The sequence below is a fragment of the Diabrotica virgifera genome, chromosome 4, assembly GCF_917563875.1.
Source record: "Diabrotica virgifera virgifera chromosome 4, PGI_DIABVI_V3a".
Lineage (NCBI taxonomy): Eukaryota > Metazoa > Arthropoda > Insecta > Coleoptera > Chrysomelidae > Diabrotica > Diabrotica virgifera.
Window position 1 is genome coordinate 45210851 of NC_065446.1, and position 23796 is coordinate 45234646.

General features: G+C 32.1%; 1 protein-coding gene across 1 annotated transcript in view; it reads left to right on the top strand.

The window, feature by feature from the left end:
* Window positions 1-10409: 10409 nt before the first annotated feature.
* LOC114327092 (UDP-glucose:glycoprotein glucosyltransferase) overlaps window positions 10410-23796 on the top strand; it is a 100365-nt gene continuing 86978 nt past the window's right edge. The window contains exons 1-3 of the mRNA XM_028275592.1: window positions 10410-10584; window positions 10646-10875; window positions 16473-16702. Of these exons, the coding sequence (XP_028131393.1) occupies window positions 10647-10875; window positions 16473-16702 (459 nt within the window). The 5' untranslated portion in view covers window positions 10410-10584; window position 10646. The remainder of the gene's footprint in view (window positions 10585-10645; window positions 10876-16472; window positions 16703-23796) is intronic.

Genomic DNA, 23796 nt, shown 5'->3' on the forward strand with positions numbered 1-23796 from the left:
GTATGTCATAAAATCAATTAAACCCAGTACATACTGTTCATTTTCGTTTAAAATAATTGGTGGATAAATTTTTGTTGATAACACCGATTCTCTTCCAGATAACACAAAAGTGAACGACATGTTCAAACGGAGATCATACAGTAAATAAAAATTATTCTTTTAAAACAGGTATTTATTTAAAAAATCTAAACACAATTGTCCACAATTTACAGTGTTATAAGATTGATAAATTTTATGATTATATACAATGTGACAATAGCCATTTGAATTAAAGTATGATATAGCTTCCATAGGCGGTCTCAAGTTTCCAAAACTATCAAAATACACAACTTTAGATTTGTTCTTCTTGTACGCTGTCCAATGAGTTCCAGGACCGTCTTTATTATCTAAATTAATAATTCCACTCTCATGTTGCCAAATTTTTTTCGGAAACGCGTTTCTCATAAATACACCTCTGAAATATGGAATTTTCATTAATTTTGCGTATTTTTGTAACTCTACATTTGTCAAAGCATGTTTTGGAATATTTATTTGATCCGCCTTCTTCATAAAAAAATACCCATTCCACTTTTATATGGTTTCAAGTATAAACCTTTTCCAATTGCTAATGCTTCCATTTTACGATTATGACGTTGTTTTTCAAGTAAATCTTCTTTAGCTGCTTTTGCATCGTTTATCGTCTTCACGATGGCGGAGGTGCCACCGGCAATAGTGCCCAAAGCGCTTAATCCTGCAAATATGGGTATTAAAGGTAATATACCTCCAGTTTTCGGAACCTGAATTACTCGACCACGTGGTTTTTTTATGTTCTTGTAAGATTTCACAATTCGCAATGCTTGTTGAATAGCTTCCCTTAACGTTCTTGGTTTGCTTTCCAATAGTTTCTTTCTAATGTCTCGAATTACTTTAACTAAACTGAAATACTTTTGTTTTGGAATTTTAGAACCTTTTTTCTTAGAGACCTTCCTTTTAGAGGTCTTTCTTGTCTTTTTCTTACTAGCATTCATGTTAACAGTTTCTAATGAACTAACTGTATTGTGCATTTGATCTGATTTTATATTCAAATTTCATGTTACTGTCCTACGGGTATATAATAAGCGTATTCAGCGACATTTTGTCAGTCAGTAATTAATATGTGTCTCGAGGTGTACACGCTTAACCCGGAAGATTTCTATTCAAGACTTTCAACTTTTAACAATTGGAAGGGGAAGAAATCAGAAGTAGAGTTAGCTGCTTGTGGATTTTACTTTCTTCAAGTAGAAGATATAGTTAAGTGTTTCAAATGTGGTGTAGAAATATACAAATGGGAATCAAATGACAATATAATCGGAGATCACAAAAAATTCAGTCCTGATTGTACTTTTGTAAAAAGAGTGTATCCTATTTTTCTTAAAATCAACAACAATAAAGAAAATTTTGAGTGAGGCCTGTACCTGTAAAACATAAAATTATGCCTGTACCTGTGAAGTATAAATGTCCAAAGTGTGGAGGAGAGACTGATATACCTAATTTAAATTGTATAAATTGTGAGTACATAAAATTATTGAAATCGAAATCTGGTGCTAAGAATATACCAAGTAGTATGTTTGGGGAAATGTGAGGTTATTTGTTTAAAGAATAGAAAAAATATATATATAAACACTTATCTTAGACTATTTATTTACTAATTTGTAAGTCGTTGATGAAGATGTTAAACGCTGCCATTAATAAACTACCTTTTGAGCTGCACATCCCTGGTGGATATAGGTTTTGTGGACCAGGAACCAAATTGCATAAACGATTAGCAAGAGGAGATAGGGGAATAAATGGGTTAGATGAAGCGTGTCGTGAACATGATATTGCATACTCTCAAAATAAAGAGTTATCAAAACGACATGAAGCTGATAAGATTCTAGCTGAAAAAGCTCTTGAACAGTTTCGATCAAAAAATACAGCATTTTCTGAAAAGTTGGCAGCACTTGGTGTAGCTGGAGCAATGAAAGCAAAAGTGAAATTAGGTATGGGTCTTAGTTCTGTTAATTATAAAGCTGTAACAAAAAGTTGTACTAAAGAATTAAATAAATCTAAAGATATGTTAGAAAAACTAGCTGCAAGTATAAACCACTGTACCTTATTACTACAGGGATTAACTATTTCAAAATCAAGAAAACGCACACAAAATGTCAAGCATAGAAATAAGCAGAAAATACAACAAAAGCTATTAAATCACAAAAGAGCAAAACAACAAATTTTAGATGATATGAATGTAGACATTTCAAATGAGTTCGCTAATGACTCTATAAACAGAGGAGACACAAGAGAAAAACGAAAAATAAATGATGAAAATATCGTTATTGATGCTAAAAAACAAAAAACTGATGTAAACGAAATATTGAACAATACCCCTAAACGAAAACGTGATGATAATGATACTACGTATAACCAACCAAATAAAAAAATAAAATACAATGTATAGTTTGATACCAACTCATTTATTAGTAGCATCATGTCTTTGAGTGAGTATAGACATAAAGTTGCACAGTTTCAAGAGAAAGTCATTGAGTTACAAAAAGATATTAAAGTATATCAGGATTTAAGAAAAATTATTAAACAATTAGAGAACCTACATATTAGTGATAGAACATATCCACTAGGACATATTCAACCATGGACGATAACAAAACCACCAGCGGAAACATAGTTCACCTTTTTGACCTGTAAAAATGTAAATTTTATAAACAATGAAAACTTATTTACATCAAAGTTCACCTTTTTGACCTGGAAAAATGCATACTTATTTACATCAGTTGTTCACCTTTTTGACCCGTAAAAATGCAGTTATCATTTATATTGACGTCAATCAGTAAAACAAGATGATTTTGAAAATTATAATTAGCTACATTTTGCAGAATAAAAATCTATTTACGTACGACTTAACCTTTTTGATATAAAAATGCAGTTACACTATATAAATTGAATCCGATGTGTGAATTGCATTATATCTACCACAACTGAACATAATGGGTCTTGAAAACGTTGTAGTACAGTTCCACCATCAGCAGCAGGTTAATGCCGCTGACCGATTAAACGAGGAGGAACGGAGCAGGTATGCAGGTGTCGTTCCTACAGTTCAACCACCACAGGGGCGTCGCCGGATAATAGAGTTGCACAACGACAGAGACTTTCCAATTGGGACAAGAGAGCGGCAGTTACCTTTTCCGTTGGTGGAGCTGCATAGGGTTAATTTTAGTTAAGTATATTGTATAGTTTGTATTGTTTCTAATTAATAAATATTTATAGTTATTTTTTGTTTTTCTTTTCTACCATTAACTTCCCTCAAACTTTTAGATTTGGTACGTTGCTTTTTCTTTAAGTTCCAAATTTAAAACATTTCTATCTGGCTAGGCTAGGCTAGGCTGGGTTGGATACGACTAAGCAAGTCACACAAGTTCTTTTTTTTACTCACCAACACCTACAAAAACAATTTTAAAGTCTCAAATTTCGATCACCCTGTACAAATTTAACTAAAAGAAGAGGAGATGAAGCGATAAGCGATGAGTTTTGCACTCGATATACAAGGTGGTCAAATACACAGCCCTCTGGTCATTGCCGACCGCTTCTTTTACTTCTTCATAACATTTAAGACAAAGAAAATACAGGTGAGACAGGTGACAAGGTGACAATTCTTCGGGAAAGAAGAAGAGATGTAGAGATAAGCGACCACTTCTTACAACCCTCTGGTCATTGACGATCACTTCTTGTAATTCTTGTACACCCCCAAGGTCAAAGGAGGCTCTTCTGTCCATCAGCTTCGGAGACCCTGATGGACAGGTTACCAAAGTGAGTTAGAACCCCGTCTGCTATACTACTTCCACTGCCGTCGATTAGATGAACCCGCGGATTAGAAAGAGACGCATACTCTGCTTACAACATTTTTCTCTGTCACACTGGGGAAACAATTTTCGAATGCAGCGCGCTGTCTATGTATTATAATATGTATGGGTCTGTTATATAGTGATGAGAGCGCTCATAACCGGCAAAATAACTAAAAAGAAGGAAAACTACACAGTGACAGTTGTCATGCTCCTCCGATACGTCTAAAGGCGGGAAACTATGTAACGTGTAATGTTAATTTATGCAAAGAAATGTATACCATTTTTATTCAGTTGCAATGCGAAGGCAAAATTGTCTTATTTTTCACTTAGTACAGAGAACGCAAACCAGCACTCTAAATCGACGATTTTCGACTCTAATTAGAGTCATCATCAGAGAGGCGTAGGTTTGCTGCTCTCTGCCCCAAGTATAAATAAAAATAAAATAAAAATAAAAGTAAAAATAAAATAAAATAAAAACGTATATTGCCCTAATAATATTTACATTGCATTCCTTAAGATACTTGATTTCTCTTCTAAATGTTCCGCTTGTGCACCATTACCTTTAAACTCCATCCTTGAGGTGTTTGATTCTTCACTTGTTGTTCCCTGGACATATTGTTCTGTAGGTACTTTTTCTGGCATCGTACCTATTTTCCTGACCACACTCTGCCCCAAGTGACGAAACTCCGAGAGTTTATCCCTGCATTGCAACTGACGTTATGGAGTAGGTGCTTAGCGACATCTGCTAAATAAACGTCAAAATTTTCAACCTAATAAAAATATTCAAAATATTTAAAAATATCCCAAATATTTCTAAAAGATATTTAATTGAAAACTTATTGAACCATTTTCCTGGTAACACCTCCATGGCTTCTAAAACTTGCAAGCCAGATGGATGCTGAAGCGAAAAAGACAAGAGGATATTCTAAAAATTTGCAATTCACGACTAATATATATTAGTATAACTCCTTTAAGTAGCATAGGTCCATTTTCCGTTGGAATTTACCAGCTGAACAAAAGGGGTCGTGAATTGCAAATTTTTAGAATTCCCTCTTGTTTTCTTCGCTTCAGCATCCATCTGGCTTGCAAATTTTAGAAGCCATGGAGGTGTTACCAGGAAAATGGTTCAATAAGTTTTCAGCTAAATATATTTTAGAAATATTTGGGATATTTTTAAATATTTTGAATACGTTTATTAGGTTGAAAACTTTGACCTTCCTTAAATTATACGTTTATATCGATAATTTCAACTTTTACTAGTTTCATCATGTCTTTTTACTGCACAGTGTATTATATTTTCCATGTTTTGGGTTATCGTTATTTTGCTGATTATTAGCGCGCTCATCACTGTATTCTAGTAATTTTTGCAGTAATTTGCTTTATGGTGATCACAGACTAGTAAGAGTCACAGTAACTGTTAAACCTACAAAAAGAAAAAGCAAAAACGATAAACAGTTGGAAACGCATAGTTTTAAATCTACTAAAGCAACCAGAAGTACAGACATAAAAATATGCCGAAACTTTATATATAAAATAATAATCCCACGACCTCTACTTATGTATTGACGATCACAATAAATTAATAACAGATTCAGTTAAAATCGCACAATTCAAATTTTGCATGAAAAACAAAGGTGAAACTTTTAACAAAGATGCAAAGGCTTAAAGAAAATAAAAAGAGAACTTTAACATATAATATGAAATATACAAGTTGAGAGACAAAGACGGAAAGGCAAGAACAGATAAACAGGACATTCTGAAAATAACTAGAGTTTTGTAGTAGAGAGATGAGTAAGGACTCTCATAAATCAGGAATCCGAAGTACTTTTACCTATTACATAATATACTATTTACCTAGTGCCTGCTGGCTGCTGGCGTAAGAGCAGCTTTAACGGAACTGAAGAACAACGAGGAAAAAGTTTTCCTGTATAGTTGGCTGTATACCATATATTACAAAAACGATAAAATCCTTTGTTAAAATCCCTAAAAAGGTCTACAGGGTCTACATCACATAACTAATTTTCGATCGGATGACCGATCATTATCAGTGTTTACTTGAATCTAACATGCTAATAACCACCAAAATAAAAAATTTGTGGGTAAAACCCATTTACAGCTGGTTCCTAAAAAAAGAATGTGTGCGTACTTTGTACGCACGTAAGAAGTTATACTTCTATTATATGATTATATGATTATAAACGAAATTAATGTACTTTTTATTTATATTTTATTTAAATATTAAATTAATTTATATTTACTACTTCTCAAACATTTTTATTAAAACAGTGCCAAAAATTAAAATAATAAAAAAATAAAACACACACAAACACATTAAAAATGCCACAAATGATTTCTGAACATTAATTGTAGGAAAATTTTTTAACTAAATACGTATTTTCTGAAAATAAAATTATATAATAAATATACTTACAATCATAAAATGTATAAAAAAAATAAAAAAAGTAAAAGTTTCTATTAGGATTCGAACCAACTTACCACGCGGCTGGTATTTGCGTTGTATTGGGATTCACTCGCATTAAAACTTCGCCACAGAAACAGCTTGACATTGTGTGCGAAGATCGTCTAACTAAACAGATTAACCTTTTGACATTTTTAACTTATGTAAATCAAATTATTTTGATTTTGAATTGAAATGATTTAGAATTGAAAAAATACAACAAAACATAGAGTAAGAAAACAATATATTAGGTAAATATTGATAGAAATTTTGATGGTAATCAAATTATGTAAATAAAAGTATTACATACTACTTATGTATTTTGGTAGGTTCAAGGTGTAGGTATCGGAGCCCGTATAACGACTAATAAATTTCGCAATCACTTGCGTCGTGCAAAGTGGCTATGTTCAAATATCATAACAAAATTTGATCAACTATTTATAAAACACTTACCAGTGAAAGATTCTTTAGCTTTGAATAAGCGAGATCTGCGGCACTCATACTAGTCACCCAAGTAGCAATTTGTCGACGCGACAACGTTGTCTACCGCGTGGCAACGTTTTGTTACAACGTTGTTATTGCCTAGAAGACGACCCTATTCTGCACTAATTTGGTGGACGATTTTTGAGTTGTCTTGACGTTGCCTAGGCAACCTCCTATGAAGCAACATCGTTTCGTAAGCGTTGCATAAGACAACTGAAGCGATTATAAAAAGAACCTGCGCGTGCAATGGTTGCTCAAGGAGTCAGACTAGTTATGTTTTTTTACCTATATTTTTAACACCTGTATGGTGAATGCGAAAACCAAAATGGTAACTATTTTGACATCGTATTAGGTATTTAAATTTATATAAATACATAAAGGACTTAAACAAAATTACCTGATCTGAAAATTTATAAACGCATCTCAGATTACCGTCAAATATGGATATTTCACCTTTAAAAAACACACGCGCTACTTTTTTACGACATTTTTGACAAAAAATATGCAAATTTAAAAAATCAAATTTTAATATAAAAGTTAAAATTTATGTTGTTCTGTAAGATAAAGATGTTCTGTATAAATTTAATGTATTGATGGTGCTTTTAAAGGTATCAGAAAAAGGTATCATTTTTTATATTCTGTATTTTCATTTTCTTTACATCCCAAAAATCTCAAGTAAAACCAAAATGGTGCATTAAACAATATTACCTTATTACTAAAAAAATACCTTATTACCAACCCTAGACCGATAAGACAACTTAGAAGTCCAATCGCCAACCAAGCCCGGCCGCGCTGACTATCCCAACCATTTTAGAACGCACCCTCTTATTGGGTGACAGAGAGGTCATGTGACCAGTGTCAAAAGTGTAGCATTCTCCTTAACAGCGTTGCCACATTTTGGAGATTTCTACTTTTTTGGTAGATTTTTGATATTTTTTAAAATATTCTAGTAGGAAATATTGTTTAGTAGATTTTTCTTATATTTCAACATTTTGTTATGACTAAAATAAAATTTGCTCTTTAATAGTATTTACCCCATTTCTAAATTAATTTTCACACATTTGGTTACAATTTCCCAATCCGCAAATAAGACCCAAAATAAGATTCAGAATAATTAGGTCATTACCGAAAATAAGATTCAGGACGTAGATGATGAATATTACAGAGAAATGAAACTGGAAACTGGATTCTTGTGTAACAAACTTGCAGATTTCAAGTAACAGTGCAAGCAGTATTTCAGGTGTTATTGAAGAGTTCTGGCATTCGGTGAGCCTATTAGAAGCTAACGATGGAAAACTAAAATATCTAAACATATGTAACTTTGCAAAACACAAAATGTTGTGTTCACGTGTTTCTAATGTTAAATGCGAAACAATTGTTTGAAGAATTTGATCCAGACATGCAGCTGTTAAAATTAGTGGATGACAAAATATTCTAGTTGTTAAATGTACCTATTCATTTTTTTCGAATCATGAGGAAACTATAATAAGTATTTTTGAAAAATTTAAACGCAGAATGACAGTTTGATGAGCTTTCACATTGGCATGCAACAATCATCTCTTCTATGTAAATAAGTCCAAAAATATAATATGAAAACTATTTAAAAAGGCAGTATAACCATTAACTAACTTTTTGTTTGTTGTTTCTCTTCCTACAAATTTTAAAACGCAACAAGCATACATTATAACCAAACCACAGTCCCACAGCTGTGCCACAGCTGCCATATTGGATAATTTTTGTCATGCCATTTGAACATCCAATCAGAACAAAGTTATAATGCTCATGCGCCCGGTCGCTAGGTTTTACCATATAAAATTTCACCGTCATTACGCCCGTAAAGAAGTATAACTTCAAAAACTGATACGACTCTTAGTAAGATTTGATCATTTTGAGCAGTGTATGATTGGTCTGACATTATATTATATTTATTATGACAGACAAATAATAAAATAAACAAGCAAACAGCCATTTTTTGAGGTTGAAGTTATCTGACAAATTTTAAGATTTGGCAGTGAAAGTGACAGTATGTAAATAATAAGTTTATCCTTCAAAATATAATAAATTAAATATAATTAAACTCATATTCATTATATCACACATCATCAAAAGCTTTTTACAAGAACATAGTCAGAGATTTTGATATGGCTTAGAGCCAGACTACATCAAGATCGCCTATAAATCGTGCTGGTAATTACCTTGCAGCGAGACCAAAAACAAAAAGAAGAAGAAGAAGAAAATACACTGCTCAATTTTCTACAAAATACGCCTTAAGAGTCGTATCAGTTTTTTTTTGGAACCAGCTGTACAATAATAATTGATCCGTCGTAGGAACATGGATGAATAATGTGAAATTAAACATGGATGTCTAAAATATCCAATGCATTATGCTCTAGGTACCATTGAGATCGAATTTGACTTGTTCACATGATGACTATATATGGTAGCAAATCCATAATCCATATACCTAGTGATTAGTCAACTTTGGCTTTGGCTGCTTGACCAAAACAGGAAATGGTAATAACGACACAGTTGCACTATGCGGATTTTAAGATAACTAAAATATATGACATTATTCTACAATGAAGGCAACGCCTAAAAGAACGTGTCGGGCCAAAAAACCAGAGATAGGGCTTTTCATTCACAGTCATTTGTTTCGAGCTTCTGTCATATGTCGTATAATCCGTGTATATTAATATTATACACAGATTATTCAACATATGACAGAAGCTCGAAACAAATGACAATCGATGAAAAGCCCTATATGTAAAGAAAATAGATCAGGCTAGTCATATGCCACTCAATGCATCGGGGTGTAACGCCGATATCAAGTACGGTTGTCTAGCTATCTTTGTCTGTCGTGCGAGTGTGAGCGTATCTAGCAAGAGGTGGGAATAGGACTTTTCATCGATTGTCATTTGTTTCGAGCTTCTGTCATGTGTCACATAATATTAATATATCTACGTCATACGTCTTCGGTTTGTATCATTGGTAATACCAATAACGTACGACGTAGATATATTAATATTATGTGACACATGACAGAAGCTCGAAACAAATGACTGTGAATGAAAAGCCCTATAACGGAACGACAGTGACACACAGGCGGCGGCCATCATATGCTAGAGAGAGAAAGCTAAGCGCCGGTAGAGAGAGATAGATAGACCACCGACCCGAACTGTTCCGCGTTACGCTATTTTTCGAACTGGCCTAATCTATTCTGTTATATCTATGCAAAAAACAGAGTTTTTATTTTTTAGAATTATCGCATATAAGTCGAGATGCGATATGTAAACAAACACAAACATTATAGGTCCATTATTCACTGTTGCCAAATTTCAATGTTCTGGGCTTGTGTTACGGGGCACTGGGCTATGGTTATTCTTAATAACCACGTCATATAAAGAAAATGAAAACTTCATTATAAACTTCATTATAAAAGACGAAATATCCACATTTTGACATTCTATGTTAAGACCATAGGACCAAACGTCGTTTGGAAAATTTTGACAGATTAATTTTCAGAAGCATACAACACAAAAAATCCAAAAGCAATGTGTCCTGTGTCTCAGTAGACAGAGACACATGCGTTGGCTTCACCTGATTGGTTTCAGCTTGACGAATGAGATGATTGACAAATACATTCCAGATTACTGTCAGTTGGGCAAAATGTTTTGAACCTTAATATTTAAATTAATTCTTATCAAATGAGGTATTCCCGTTCTTCTACAAATGCTCAAGTAATATCATTACAGTAAAAACTAATAAAGCAATTTTTTACTAGTTTTAGAGGTAAGCTACTGAAAAATATTGAATTTTCCGGCTATTTAGAGGTTATGTTTTATTATTTCAGAATGAAGTTTTTAACTCTATCCACAGTTTTCATTATTTTTCTGAGTATAAGTGAAAATGTCAATGGAAAGGCAAAGAAATCCAAATCTGTTACTACTCTCCTGGAAGCAAAATGGCAAGCAACACCCCTAGTACTAGAGACGGCAGAGTATTTGGCTGATGAAAATATTGACTTCTTCTGGGGCTTTGTGGATTCCATAAGCTCATTAGAAACACCACTATCTTCAATAGGTAATTGTTTTATCAACTTTTATCTCCTCTTTAAATAAGATTGTTCCTCAGAAATCTAGTCAAAAGGTGCTCCTTCTCAACTATTTAAAGTTCCCTGAAATATCAATCAATAATTAATACAAATTAAATTTACACATCTCCTAGATGAGAAGCAAGTTACCCCATAGTTTCCTTATCATGTTTTTTCTTCTATTAATTATCCCATATATGGAGAATCTATTACAACTGCCTGAATGACTAATTTATATTATGCCATTGAAAAAACTACACATTAAACACATAAAATGTTAACATTTAAATTGGCCCATTCACAGATACGACTGCATATGCAGACACTTACAAAGGGAAGTTACTGTATGCATATGCAGTCGTGTCTACTAATGGGTTAATAATACATATTTGGATGGATTAAAACCAAAATGGTTTCAGTCATATTCTTGAAATGATGTAAGCCTGCTTTATAAACTTGATATCATCGCTGATTGCAAAAAGGTGCCAAGAGACATTTTATTCAAAAGAGGGGTTATGTGCAAAAATGAGAGGTACGAAGGTTCTACCTATTCTATAAAAAAGGGGTCAAGTGTATTACTTATTGGTGTTGAGATAGTCTCATAATTTTTTGGTTCCAAGTAACATTTTTTTAAACTGATTGTGTAAAAAGGAGCTTAGTAGATCCACAAAAGGAGTAAAAATATAAAAATGTTACTTGGCACCTTTTTGCAAATCAGAGACGATATATAGACCTCTTCAAAGAAAAAGTGGTTTAGTCTTTACTGTATTACTGTAAATACTTACACCACTTTTCCTGATTTTCCTGAATGAGAAGAGGTCTATTTATTAGGGTTATAAAGCAAAACCCACATCATTTCACAAATGGATGGCGTTATGCATAACTCGACCAAGCGCCATTTCTTTAATATCGAGATAACAGTGGATTCTGGTGACACATAGCTAAAACTATCTTGTAAAAAATCCCTGTTATTGTCACATTAACGGTTACTAAGAAAAACAAAATTAAACCAAGCGACATTAATCCACTTACCATTAAGCAACCAAGAAACGAAAAACTTTGAAGCCATTTATCTCAAAACTATGTTTTGGCGCTTGGTCGAGTTATGCATAACCCGTCCAAGTATGACTTACACCACTTTGGCTTTAACACCCTGATTTATTTCAATATATTTGAAAACATTCGGATCTCATAAGAATAATAATTCAACTTTCTCTGCTTATTTTTTGTAATTTTTGAGAAACGTAAACACAGGTGGAAGAAATGCATACAATGGTGCGAGGAAAGGCTGCAAAGAAGAAATAACTTTACCCATATTAATTTCCTTAATGAAATAAGGAGTACAACAAGTTGCTATCACCTGTATTTTCCTTTGCTTAATAAGAAAGATACATAAATTAAAGCAGCTATGTCCCCATATGAAAGACTGATGTGGTTTGGTTGCTCTATTTCCTTCAATTTACAGTGGAACCTCGATTATCTGTCTCTCCATTAACCGTCACCTCTGTTAACCGTCATGGTACATACAGAAGTTGTATTGACTATATAAGCAAAAATTTTGATGTAAAAAAATAAAAAAAAGAAAGTTAATTTGATTTGTGATGAGGACACAAATGGCTATCTATTGCTGATAGATAAAGAAATCGTTGAAATAGCAACAAAGGTGGACCAAACAGATTCAGAAGCTGACACAGACTTGGAATTTGACTGTAGCCATGTTGATGAACCTATTGTAACTGACAAAGATTTGCGTAAATAGTCTAGAGAAGCTGCATTGCATATGCAATAATTCATCGAGTGGTATTCTCAACAACAAGAAGTCAATAAAGTAGATTGCATGATCTTATGCCGATTAAGAAATTCAGCCATCGCAAAATGTGAAGCAACAGTAAAGCAAACAAAGATTTCAGAATATTTTAAATTGATTCGATTGTACGAACACAAATCCCTCTTATTTCTCCTTTCCACAAGCAAGATTACCTTTATAAATTTTAATGAGACCACCAAGAAGTTCGTTCCACTATTTTGTTGTGACATTTTTCAATATGTACCTAAACTGAATGTTTTATGTGATAAGAAAAATTAAAGGAACACAAATACATCAAAATTACAAAGCTTTAACCCAAATAAGTAAACTGTATACATCAAAAGATTGTTCTATATTTGTTTGAAGATGAAGTGTCTATATTTGTTTGTCACGAAAGTAGTTAAATATTTAAGATTTTCGTATGAATACAGATCCAAGTTAGTTACACCGCAGAATATGAAGCAATTTGTGTGTTTACTTCTCGTCAAGAAGGACTGTTCTTATATTTACGAATAATTTTTGTGAAAATTCTCTCTAAAATAAGGACCCTTTTTGTAGTTATTTCAGCATTTTAACAAAGTTGAAGTAAATTTTTCTTAGGAAAAAAGACTCAACTCTAGTAGTGGTAACAAAATGATAAAATTTAAACATCTTAACACTTAATAAATTTATCTAGTTATCACAGTTTGTATTTAGATATGTTTCTAACAAAATTGTATAGGTAATTTCTTTAAAGTAACAACTTATTCTGAGTTATGCCCATGATCATATCTACCTATGAAATTTTAAAATGCCTCTCCTCTAAAATCGTCTTTTTTTACTTATGCCTATGTTCTTGCGAAACGTCGATATGTTCAGGTACACCTGATGAAATTGTCACACACACATTAATGTCCAGTTGCACCAACAAATAAACAATTGATTTTTTTATTTGGATTGCCCGTTTATTTTAAAATATGTTGCCCCAACTGTTACTCAATAGGAACCAACAGTTTTTGAACGTTATTTGAATAATTGACTGTTTTAACCTCACTTTTAGACTACTTATATGTGTTCTGTGTTCTTAGCTTAGTTTTTAAAGTATCATCATAGTATACCTATAATTTAGAAAAAGGGATTTATCATTGTCATCTTAAGAGTTCATCATTTGATGATTTGGAAGATAGAATGCATTATGTTAGAAAGTATAAGATCTGTACAAGATCACAATGGTATAATAGTCTAATGATGTATAATAGTGTAGTAAAGTATATTGCAGTTGATTTTAAAGCTAGGTTTATTTGGAAATGGAATATTAGGAAATGTATTTTTAATTATTTCTAGATATCAACTAAAATAGTACTGGTTCAATGTTCAATATCGTCTATTCAACTTCATAACATTTTACAAAACTTACTTTGACAATTTTCTTTGACAGACCAAACGCGTATTTGAATGGAATAATCTGTACTAATACGATGTTGCCACTTATATATTGTTGGTTCGTAAACCAACAGTTTTTTAGAATGGTGCAAGTCGTTTGAAAAATAATCATTGATTTAAATCATCAAATTGATGGTTAGCAAATCAGTTGATTTACAATCTGATGGTGCAACTGGGCATACATCTACTCACCTGCCAGGCAGAACTAATAGAATTTTCATCAGATGTTAGATCACCTGAGAGGCTACACACTACAGCCTACACCTGACAGGCTCAGTTGTTCAGATGTACCTATAAGGTGTACCTGATAGTGAGTGTTCGGCCTAAGAACTGGGCATAATTTGACCAGTCCATATTATGTTATCCTTGCTTGGTCTGGATTTCACTTTTAGGTGTATGACATGACCTATACAAAATAAAAAAATAAATTGAGCAACAAAAGGCTTATGGAAATAATTTCCGATATACATAGTAATATTTTTTAATTTTATGAATTTAGAATTATTGATGCATTGTACTTAGACAAGGCGAAAACGGCGGGTTCGAAGGGAAAAATATTCCCATGAGGTTTTTTTGCATAATCACATTCGTGAGACATCCCAGAATAAGGTTCAAGAAGTCGCCCACGTGAAAAGTGGGCCAATTTTTTTTTAACAATTTTTTTTTAATCAAATTGCAAGAATCAATATTTTTGGCCCGAACAATTTTTTCTTTAATTTTTTGGACCATTCTGAACAAAAAAGATCTCTTATAATTTTTCTCTAAAGTTGATCGTTTTCGACTTATAAGCAATTTAAAATTGAAAAAAACGAAAAATGACGATTTTCAAGGCTTAATAACTCGGTTAAAAGTTATTATTATGAAAGTCAATATATGACTAAATCAAAGTTTAAAGCCCCCCCTACAAGATTCTGAAGAAATTTTTGTCATTATTTTATTACTAAGCTGTTATTTTTAAATAAAAATAATAAGCGCCATGCATGTGTGCGGCCACTGTAAATGCTGAGTGCGAGAGAGAAGCCATTCCAGCAGTCCAATTGTGCATCTTGCTCGCACTCACATTTACAACCGCGTCAATACGATCTAACCGCTCATTGTTTTTAATTAAAAATAACAGCTTAGTAGCAAATTAATGACACAGATTTCTTCAGGATCATGTAGCGGAGACTTTAAACTTTGATTTAGTCGCTTTCTGACTTTCATAATAATAATTTTTAACCGAGTTATTAAGTCTTAAAAATGACCATTTTCGCGTTTTTCAAATTTTAAATTGCTTATAACTCGAAAAAGATCAACTTTAGAGAAAAATTATAAGAGACCTTTTTTGTCCAGAATGGCCCAAAAAACCTAAAAAAAAATTAGTGCGGGCCAAAAATATCGATTTTTGCAATTTGATTAAAAAAAAATTGTTAAAAAAAAATTGGCCCACTTTTCACGTGGGCGACTTCTTGAACCTTATTCTGGGACGTCTCACGAATGTGATTATGCAAAAATATCTCATGGGAATATTTTTCCCAACGAACCCGCCGTTTCCGCCTTGTCTAACTATACATTATACATATTACAGTTGAGTCCACGAGTCTTTACCTGTGCGTCATTAATACCTGGCGAGATAAAACATACTTTTTATTTAGCATCATTCTCTTCCACGCATGAAATTAATGACAAACCAGCTGCCACCTGTTATTAAGTAAAAACACATGTTATTTTTATGATCGATTTAGACTCAGTGCATTGAAAAGAGATAGGTACAAAGAAAGACGATTGGGGATGTCTTCACATATTTTAAGTACAATTTCTGACGTTTTGGTTTGTTTACTTTTGTGGCTGCCAGTTTGTTGAATTTTTTGCTGTTATTTTTAGACATTATTTAGAATTATTTTGCTGTAGACAAACAGTTGTTTTCACAACTAATCTTATATTGGAGTTAGAAATTTTGTATTAAGTCTATGTTATTTTACGATAAATTTTGACAATGTACAAAGCTAACCTCATTGTTGACACAGTTGAATGGGTTGAATGCTTGTGTTTAAGGTTCGGCCAAAGTGAATAAAATAACAAAAAGAAAATATGTTATGGAATTTTTTTATAAATTGTTTATTTATTTATTAATCAATGATAATAAAATAATTTATTAAGCTACTTCAAATGTAGCTGTAATTATGCACCAAAATTTTAAAGCAAAACTTAAATTTGACATTCTATTTATTTGATAACGTCAAATTTTATACTATAACCAGTGATCGGAATAATATCCATGTGCCGCTGCGTTTAGTAAATTTCCGTATGCTTTAAATTTTAAATGATGACGCACGGGAAAGAGTCGCAGGCTCAACTGTATTTATTTCTTCTTTTTAGGTAGTGAACATGAACAGTACAAAACTGTAATCAAACATGCTTCGAAGTTTTTAACACCTTCTCAGATAGCAGTACTAAAACTGGGGTTGTCATTACATGTATATTCACCTAAAGTACAAATGTTTGCACAGATAGCTCAAGAATTAAGGTTACCTGATTGTCCAAGTGTTGCAGACATTGGTGGAACTGTTGTGTGTAATGTTGAAGATATAAACTCTTTAATAAATGAGGTAAGTGTAAACCAATCCATAACTTAACTATAAAAGTTGTTTATTTTAAGTAAAATATTTTAATATTCAAAAAATTTTTATTTAATAAGTAGAATCAGTTATTCGCCTTAGCATAGTTCAGGGTACTTGATTGAAGGATTATTCCCACTTTTATGTAGATTATGTCTCCATTGTGTGTGTGTTTTTGTGTCTTTTATTTAACTCTATCAATTTTTTTGAGAACATACACCTGTTTGCCGGTTTGACCTACTTAGAAGTGTGTACAAGTCATACAGTCTTTTTCAATTTTTAATTTTGATTGCATATGAACATCTGTGCCACATCTGGTTTTTCGCAGTGACTTTGCCACACTTTCATGAAGGTATGAGCAACATCAAGGAATATGTCCAAGATCAAGTTGTTGTTGTTTGTTTTAATATTGCAGAATATAACATAAAATTATTATTTAATCAGTTTTAAAATGAAGTTTAATGTTCGTTGTATATATGGTGTAATGTGTAATAAAATTTATAGCAATTGTCTTTATTTATAAAACAAATTTGATATAATGCCAACTTATTTTATACATACAGCTATACATATATTAAATTTTTTTTATCGTACATTTGGCACAACTTTATATGTCAGATTTTAGTTCAAATAATAAATTTACCTTAAACAAGAATAATTGCATTTTAGGACTATCAAGAGTTTTTTAATACACTTAATATGAAAATATTGATAATATCAGGTATTTAAAAAATTAATGATTAAAAAAACCATAGGAGTATGTAAAAGTAGAAATTTATTCTTAAACAATTTTATTAGAAAGTTTACTCCAGTTTATTGTAGTTTACTACGTTTGTATCTAATTCAGCATGTAACACTAATAGGCCTGGATCCCGCGTACCAAAAAAAGTTGATTAATAGCAAGCTGAAAATGTGTTAATAGCTTAAGGTACTAGTACACTTTAGAATACCAAAAATGATCATATTTTTCAAGAATTTTTTTCTCAGAACCTTTATTAAAGATGAACATAAAACTTTTTACATATTAATCTCTAACTCTTAAAAAGCACAAAAAATATATCTTTTTTCATTTATGCTCTTACACTAATATTGTAGAGGGCGCAAAAGTCGAGGCCTCGAAAAATGATGGCGGACAGTTAATCTCAGAATTGGGATATCTGAAACAAGAAAATCGTACTGCATTTGAAAAAGAAAGGTTTCTTACGTGTCAATTTACCACAATTTGACCAAAAAATAAAAAATAATTTTTTTTAACCATGAAAAACGGGCGATTTTTTCACAAATTTTTTTTCAAATTTCCGTAAATTTTTTTTGCGGCATTTTTCACTAGCGGTGTAAATTGTCACGTAAGAAACCTTCCTTTTTCAAATGCCGTACGATTTTTTTGTTTCAGAGATCCCAATCCTGAGATTAACTGTTCGCCATCGGAACTACTTTTTTTCGAGTCCTCGACTTTGGCGACCTCTACAATAGTAGTGTACGTGCATAAATGAAAAAAGGTATATTTTTTGTATTCTCTAAGAGTTAGATATTAATATGTAAAAAGTTTTATGTTCATTTTTCCTAAGGGTTCTGAGAAAAAAAAATCTTGAAAAAATGCTTATTTTTGGTCTTCTAAAGTATACTAGTACCTTAACAGTGTCTAGTCGGACTTTGATGTATGGGAACAATGGAACAGGGGAAATTTTAATTGTGGAACGTGTAATTCTGACAAGTTTATGATTGTGAAAACGAGAAGGTTGTTTTTAAGTGTAATCAATAGATTATTCAGCTTTATATAATATATGAAAAAAAAGAATGTGTGTGTACTTTGTAGGCACGTAAGAAGTTATACTTCTACTACATATTATGTGATTTTTAAGACAATACCAAAAATTTAAAAAAATAAAAGAATAAAACGCACACAAACACATTGAAAAATGCCACAAAGAAAAAATTATTTCTGAACAATAATAATTGTTGGCAAAAATTTTAAATACGCATTTTCTGAAAAAAAATTATATAACAAATATACTTACAATCATAAAATGCACAAAAAAATAAAAACTTGCATCGGGAATCGAACCCGTGAATTTCGGGACGCTTTGATTCGTAATCGAAGCCTAGACTCACTCGTCCAATCCCACAATATTTGTCATGTGGAAAAATAGGGTAACTGAACGTTTTACTGTTTGACAGTTGTTTTGAATATAATTAAATTATGTAGTTTAAATTTTGTGGAAGAAAATATTAAAATATAACAAAACAGTAAGAAAACAATATATTAGATGAAGATTGGTAGAACTTTTGTTGGTAATCAAATTAAGTATGTAAATCAAAGCATTACATACCTAATAGATAAATAAATCTACGCCAAAAAATCATAATTTAAAAATAAAAATCGGACCTAATTTGGGATTTCTCTCTAAAATCCCCATTCTTGAGAAAATAAATGTACAGTAGAGCGTCGATTATCCGAACGTCGATCAACCAAACGACCGCTTATTCAAACTATCGACTCCCGCGTCCCGCACTCGAATACCGAGCAAGCGTTAGTAATTGAAAAATATCTTCAATTTTCTTCAATATTGTATCCAAAAATAATTATGTTGTTGCAAAGACTGCACTTTTTGTTTAGTTGCTAGTTGTCATTATCAAGATATAAATAAATATGTAGGTATATAAATATGGCTTTTATTCACTTGTGGATAAATATGTATGACTAAATATGTATCAATATATTGTAGTTCGATTATCCGAACAAATCGGTTTTCCGAACACCTACGTCCCCCAATTAGTTCGGATAATCGACGCTCTACTGTATTTCAACCTAATCGAAATGTATAATTACAATATGATTATAATAAAAACTAATAAAAACTACTTACCAAATTAGAATGAGTTTTCCTTGTCCAAAATAGTCCAAAAATATAGGTATATGAAAACTATTTAAAAAGGCAGTATAACTATTAACTAACTTTTGTTTGTTGTTTCTTTTCACACAAATTTTAAAACGCAACAACCATAAATAATCTAACTACAGCTGTGCCACAGCCGCCATATTGAATAATTTCTGACATGTCATTTGAACATCCAATCAGAACAAAGTTATAATGCGCATGCGCCGGGATCATAGGTTTTAACATATAAAAATTCACCCTCATATCGCCGGTAAAGAAGTATAACTTCAAAAATGTTTATCTGACAAATATGTTGGGCATTTTAATAAGTCCCACATGTAGAACATGTCCCAATGTAGAACAGTAGGAATTATATTGGTGATAAATAGCAGTTTGATTTTTGCATGAGAGTTTAATGAAAGGTTAACTATTTAGTGGGAAATAAGCCACAATTAAATTGAAAAAATAATTTTATTAACGTTTCGAAGCCCAAAAAAATGCCACAAGGAAATAGCTTCAGAACAACTTTACTGAAAGGGTAACAAATCAATTAGAAGTTCTGTCCGACAAAATACATGGGCCGTTTTCGTAGTCTGACGTTCGAAACGTGTAACCAGTTCCACAATTAAAACTTTCCCTGTTCCAGAGTTTCCGTACATCAAAGTTTGTCCGACTAGACACCGTTAAGCTATTACAAATTTTCAGCTTGCTATTAATAAACTTTTTTTGTTATTTTTTGGTACGCGGGATCCAGGGATGTATTTTATATAACTTTTGATTCGCCTTTTACCAATTTAAAATGGAAACTCTTCTGCGGGTGCATTTCCATTAATGGAGGTTAGCGATTAGAATAGCAAACTATCTTTGGCTGTTATGTAAATTCTTCGATAATTGTAGCACATAAGTAAAAACCGGGCTAAGTGCCAAAATGTTAGTTTTGTGGAAACGCCCGGGTTTTACTTTAAGATGCCTGTAACTTAACACGTACACGATCTTGTGGCGTTCTTTAGAACAACTTTCTGAGTAGTTGTGAAGTTAGCCCACTTTATACTGCATCGGGCTTGGCACATAGACCACTTTTAAGCACTAAAAATATTTTTTCGATTTTTGGCACTTAGCCCGATTTTTACTTATGTGATACAATTATTGTATAATTTTTGTGTCGGTTTAAATAAAATTAATTATAATTGCTAAAATAAGATAAAATACATAAAGAAGCCTAAGAATGGCTTCTAGAATCGATTAACTAGAATAACACTCATAACAAGGTTAATCTGGAAACATTGGATGAATAATTTTCGTAAAATAAAATCTGAAAAAACAATATTTTTCATTCAATTTATAGTCCCTTCACTCACGGTAAAATATTGCAAAACCTCCAAATTTTAAAGAACCGCTTGAATTGACATGAAATTTGGTATTCACATAGCTAACAAGTCAAAGAAAGTGATATTGTGCCGATGTGTGGCTTTTCCCTAAGGGTGAGTATTCACCTCCCCTTCTCGGAGGTGAAAACATCTACGTTCAAAATAAGTCCGGAAGTGGATAAACTGACTGATTTAAGGAACTTTGTTCTATAGCGTTTTTTCACCAAGTTAATAATTTTCTTATAGCTTATAAAAAAGTGAAAAAAATTGGTGTATGTGTGAGGTCTCTAGCTAGACCCAATAAAAGTAGAGTCGTAGCTAATGAAAAATAGGTTCATACTCGTCAAATTCCAAATCGAATATTTCAACGTGAAGTAGCCAAAAATAAAGCACTTTTGGGGAAAACTCACTTCAACTTTTTTAAAGCGTTTAAAAAGCTTTATTTCTGTTTTATAAAAAAGTTTCTAGCATCAAAAGTAAGCAAGTTACGCTCAAAATATAGGTGGTCCCATTTTTGGTAAAAAAATCGTGAAAATCACCCCTAATTAGCATCCCAAATGAAATTAACCGTTACCGCTGCACAAATTATTACTTTACTCGTGTATGTATTGATTATTATGATGTGTAAGTGTCATTGGTTGAAAGTGTTTATTTTTGAAAGGGCTTGAACGAGTCAGTAATCACGTGTATATATCTGGACCTCGGAGGTAAACTACACTATGTCATTTCGAGCAACTGTGTTTAGCATGTGTTTGCAACAAAGTTTAGAGCACTTAGAATGTTAATAAAAATCTGATATATGCCATAATGGGTTGATAGACAATACATTTATATTTTAATGATAATATATAACCAATTTCTATAATCCAACTAATAAAACAGGTGGATTAAAAAACTTGTTCAAAAAAACACAATGTCGACATAGTGTAGTTTACCTCCGAGGTCCAGATATGCAAATTGTGAACAGCCATATCTTAACCAATTTTTGTCTTATAGAAAAACAAAAAATCCAAAATATTCAAAAAAGCAAAACCTACATTTTTTTACTCATTGAGATTTTAAGTAAAGTAAATTTTACTTAATACATAAGTAAAGCAACTTACGAAGAGGTAACGACTAATTTCACATGAGATGTTAATTAGGGGGTGACTTTCCCGATTTTTTTACCAAAAAAAATTAAATTTATTTTGAGCATAACTTGCTTACTTTTTATACCAGAAACTTTTTTATAAAACAAAAATAAAGCTTTTTTATAAAACAAAAATAAAGCTTTTTTAAACACTTTAAAGAAGTTTTAATGAGTTTTCCCCAAAAAGTGCTTCATATATTCGATTTGGAATTTGACGAATATTAACCTATTTTTCATATGAGCTACAAATCTGCTTTTACCGGGTCTAGAGACCCCATACATACACCATTTTTTCCTTTTGCGAAAAACCGTCTAAAGGCCTGTTTTTTTTTTTTTGTTGAAACAAGATCATATTATTCACTCGCAAATAAATCAAAAAGTATTGACTTAATGAAAAAACGCTATAGAACAAAAGTTGCTTAGAATTAGTCCGTTCTACTTCTTCATTTTTATATGAAATTAATAATTACAAGATTCAAAATAACTATTATTAGAAATTATTTAATTTTTTCTTTTTTAACATTAAGTCTCGACAACTAATGGCCATTGGCATGGTACAGTTGATTTTGCAATGAGATTCCTAGTGTTGTATGTGTATTGAGTAAACGTCTTGTTACTTTGTCGACTTCATTGTCTTTGCATAGAGACGCTAATTGTATCCGAGCGTCTGCGGTGGCTCCGTTGAGTACCGATCCCACAAGGATAGAAACTATTTTCACCTATTAATTTTTAATAAATAAAAAAAAATACAGGATCCCTTGTAAAAAGTATATTTAAAAGACCCCAATAAGGGTTACATCACAAAACAAAACGTTTTCGGATTAACAGGTAATCCATCATCAATGTTAAGCCAATAGCATGCATGCGTGAGCCACCAAAAAGTTATGGGTAAAAACCCTTTAAAAGTTGCAAGATCTTAAATGATACTACATATATTATTATTAAAATAGATGGATGTTGCAAGTATTCCTGGATATTACCCAGGGCAATACAGGACTCTAACCCACGTGGATGTGATATGAAAGGAATGAACCTCACATATTGAAAATTGAGTGTCAACCATATGATGTGAATATTGAGTGTCAACTTTCGTAACGATATTGAAAATGGTTATTCATTTTTGATTTATGTGTTTACTCTGGTTGGAGTACGAAGGGAACCATTCTCGTTGGAACTTTACCGCGCTGAGCAGATGAGACGTGAATTATAAATTGTAAAATTCTCTCATATTCTTTAGTCTCAGCATCGTTATGGCTTGCAAATTGTAGAAGCCTCGGAGGTGTTACCAGAGAAGGTTCCCATTGCTTTCCATCTGGTAGGATGTAGAGTAACATCTTTTGATGTTGTTTTATGTGCTATTAGATTGAAAACTTAGTTTTTTCTATACATAATAATATATTTACAAATAAAGATATGTTTGGTTAAAACCCTAGAATACGGGACATTCGTAAATTTGACGACGCTCATAATACATCGGGCATTTTCGCACACTCTCGTTTATTTTAACGATTTCTCCAATTGAGTACCTTCCTAATTAGTATCGAGCTTGATAGTGTAGAAGACGGTTGTGATAATTTCCAATTCTAACACCATTTTTCGTCGCCTGGTTCGTAATTTTTACGAAAGTCCCGTGTTTACGTCACACAAGAAATCAGCTGGTTCTTATTGCTTGTATTTTGATTTTGGGTGTTTTAGTAACAAAAAATTAAG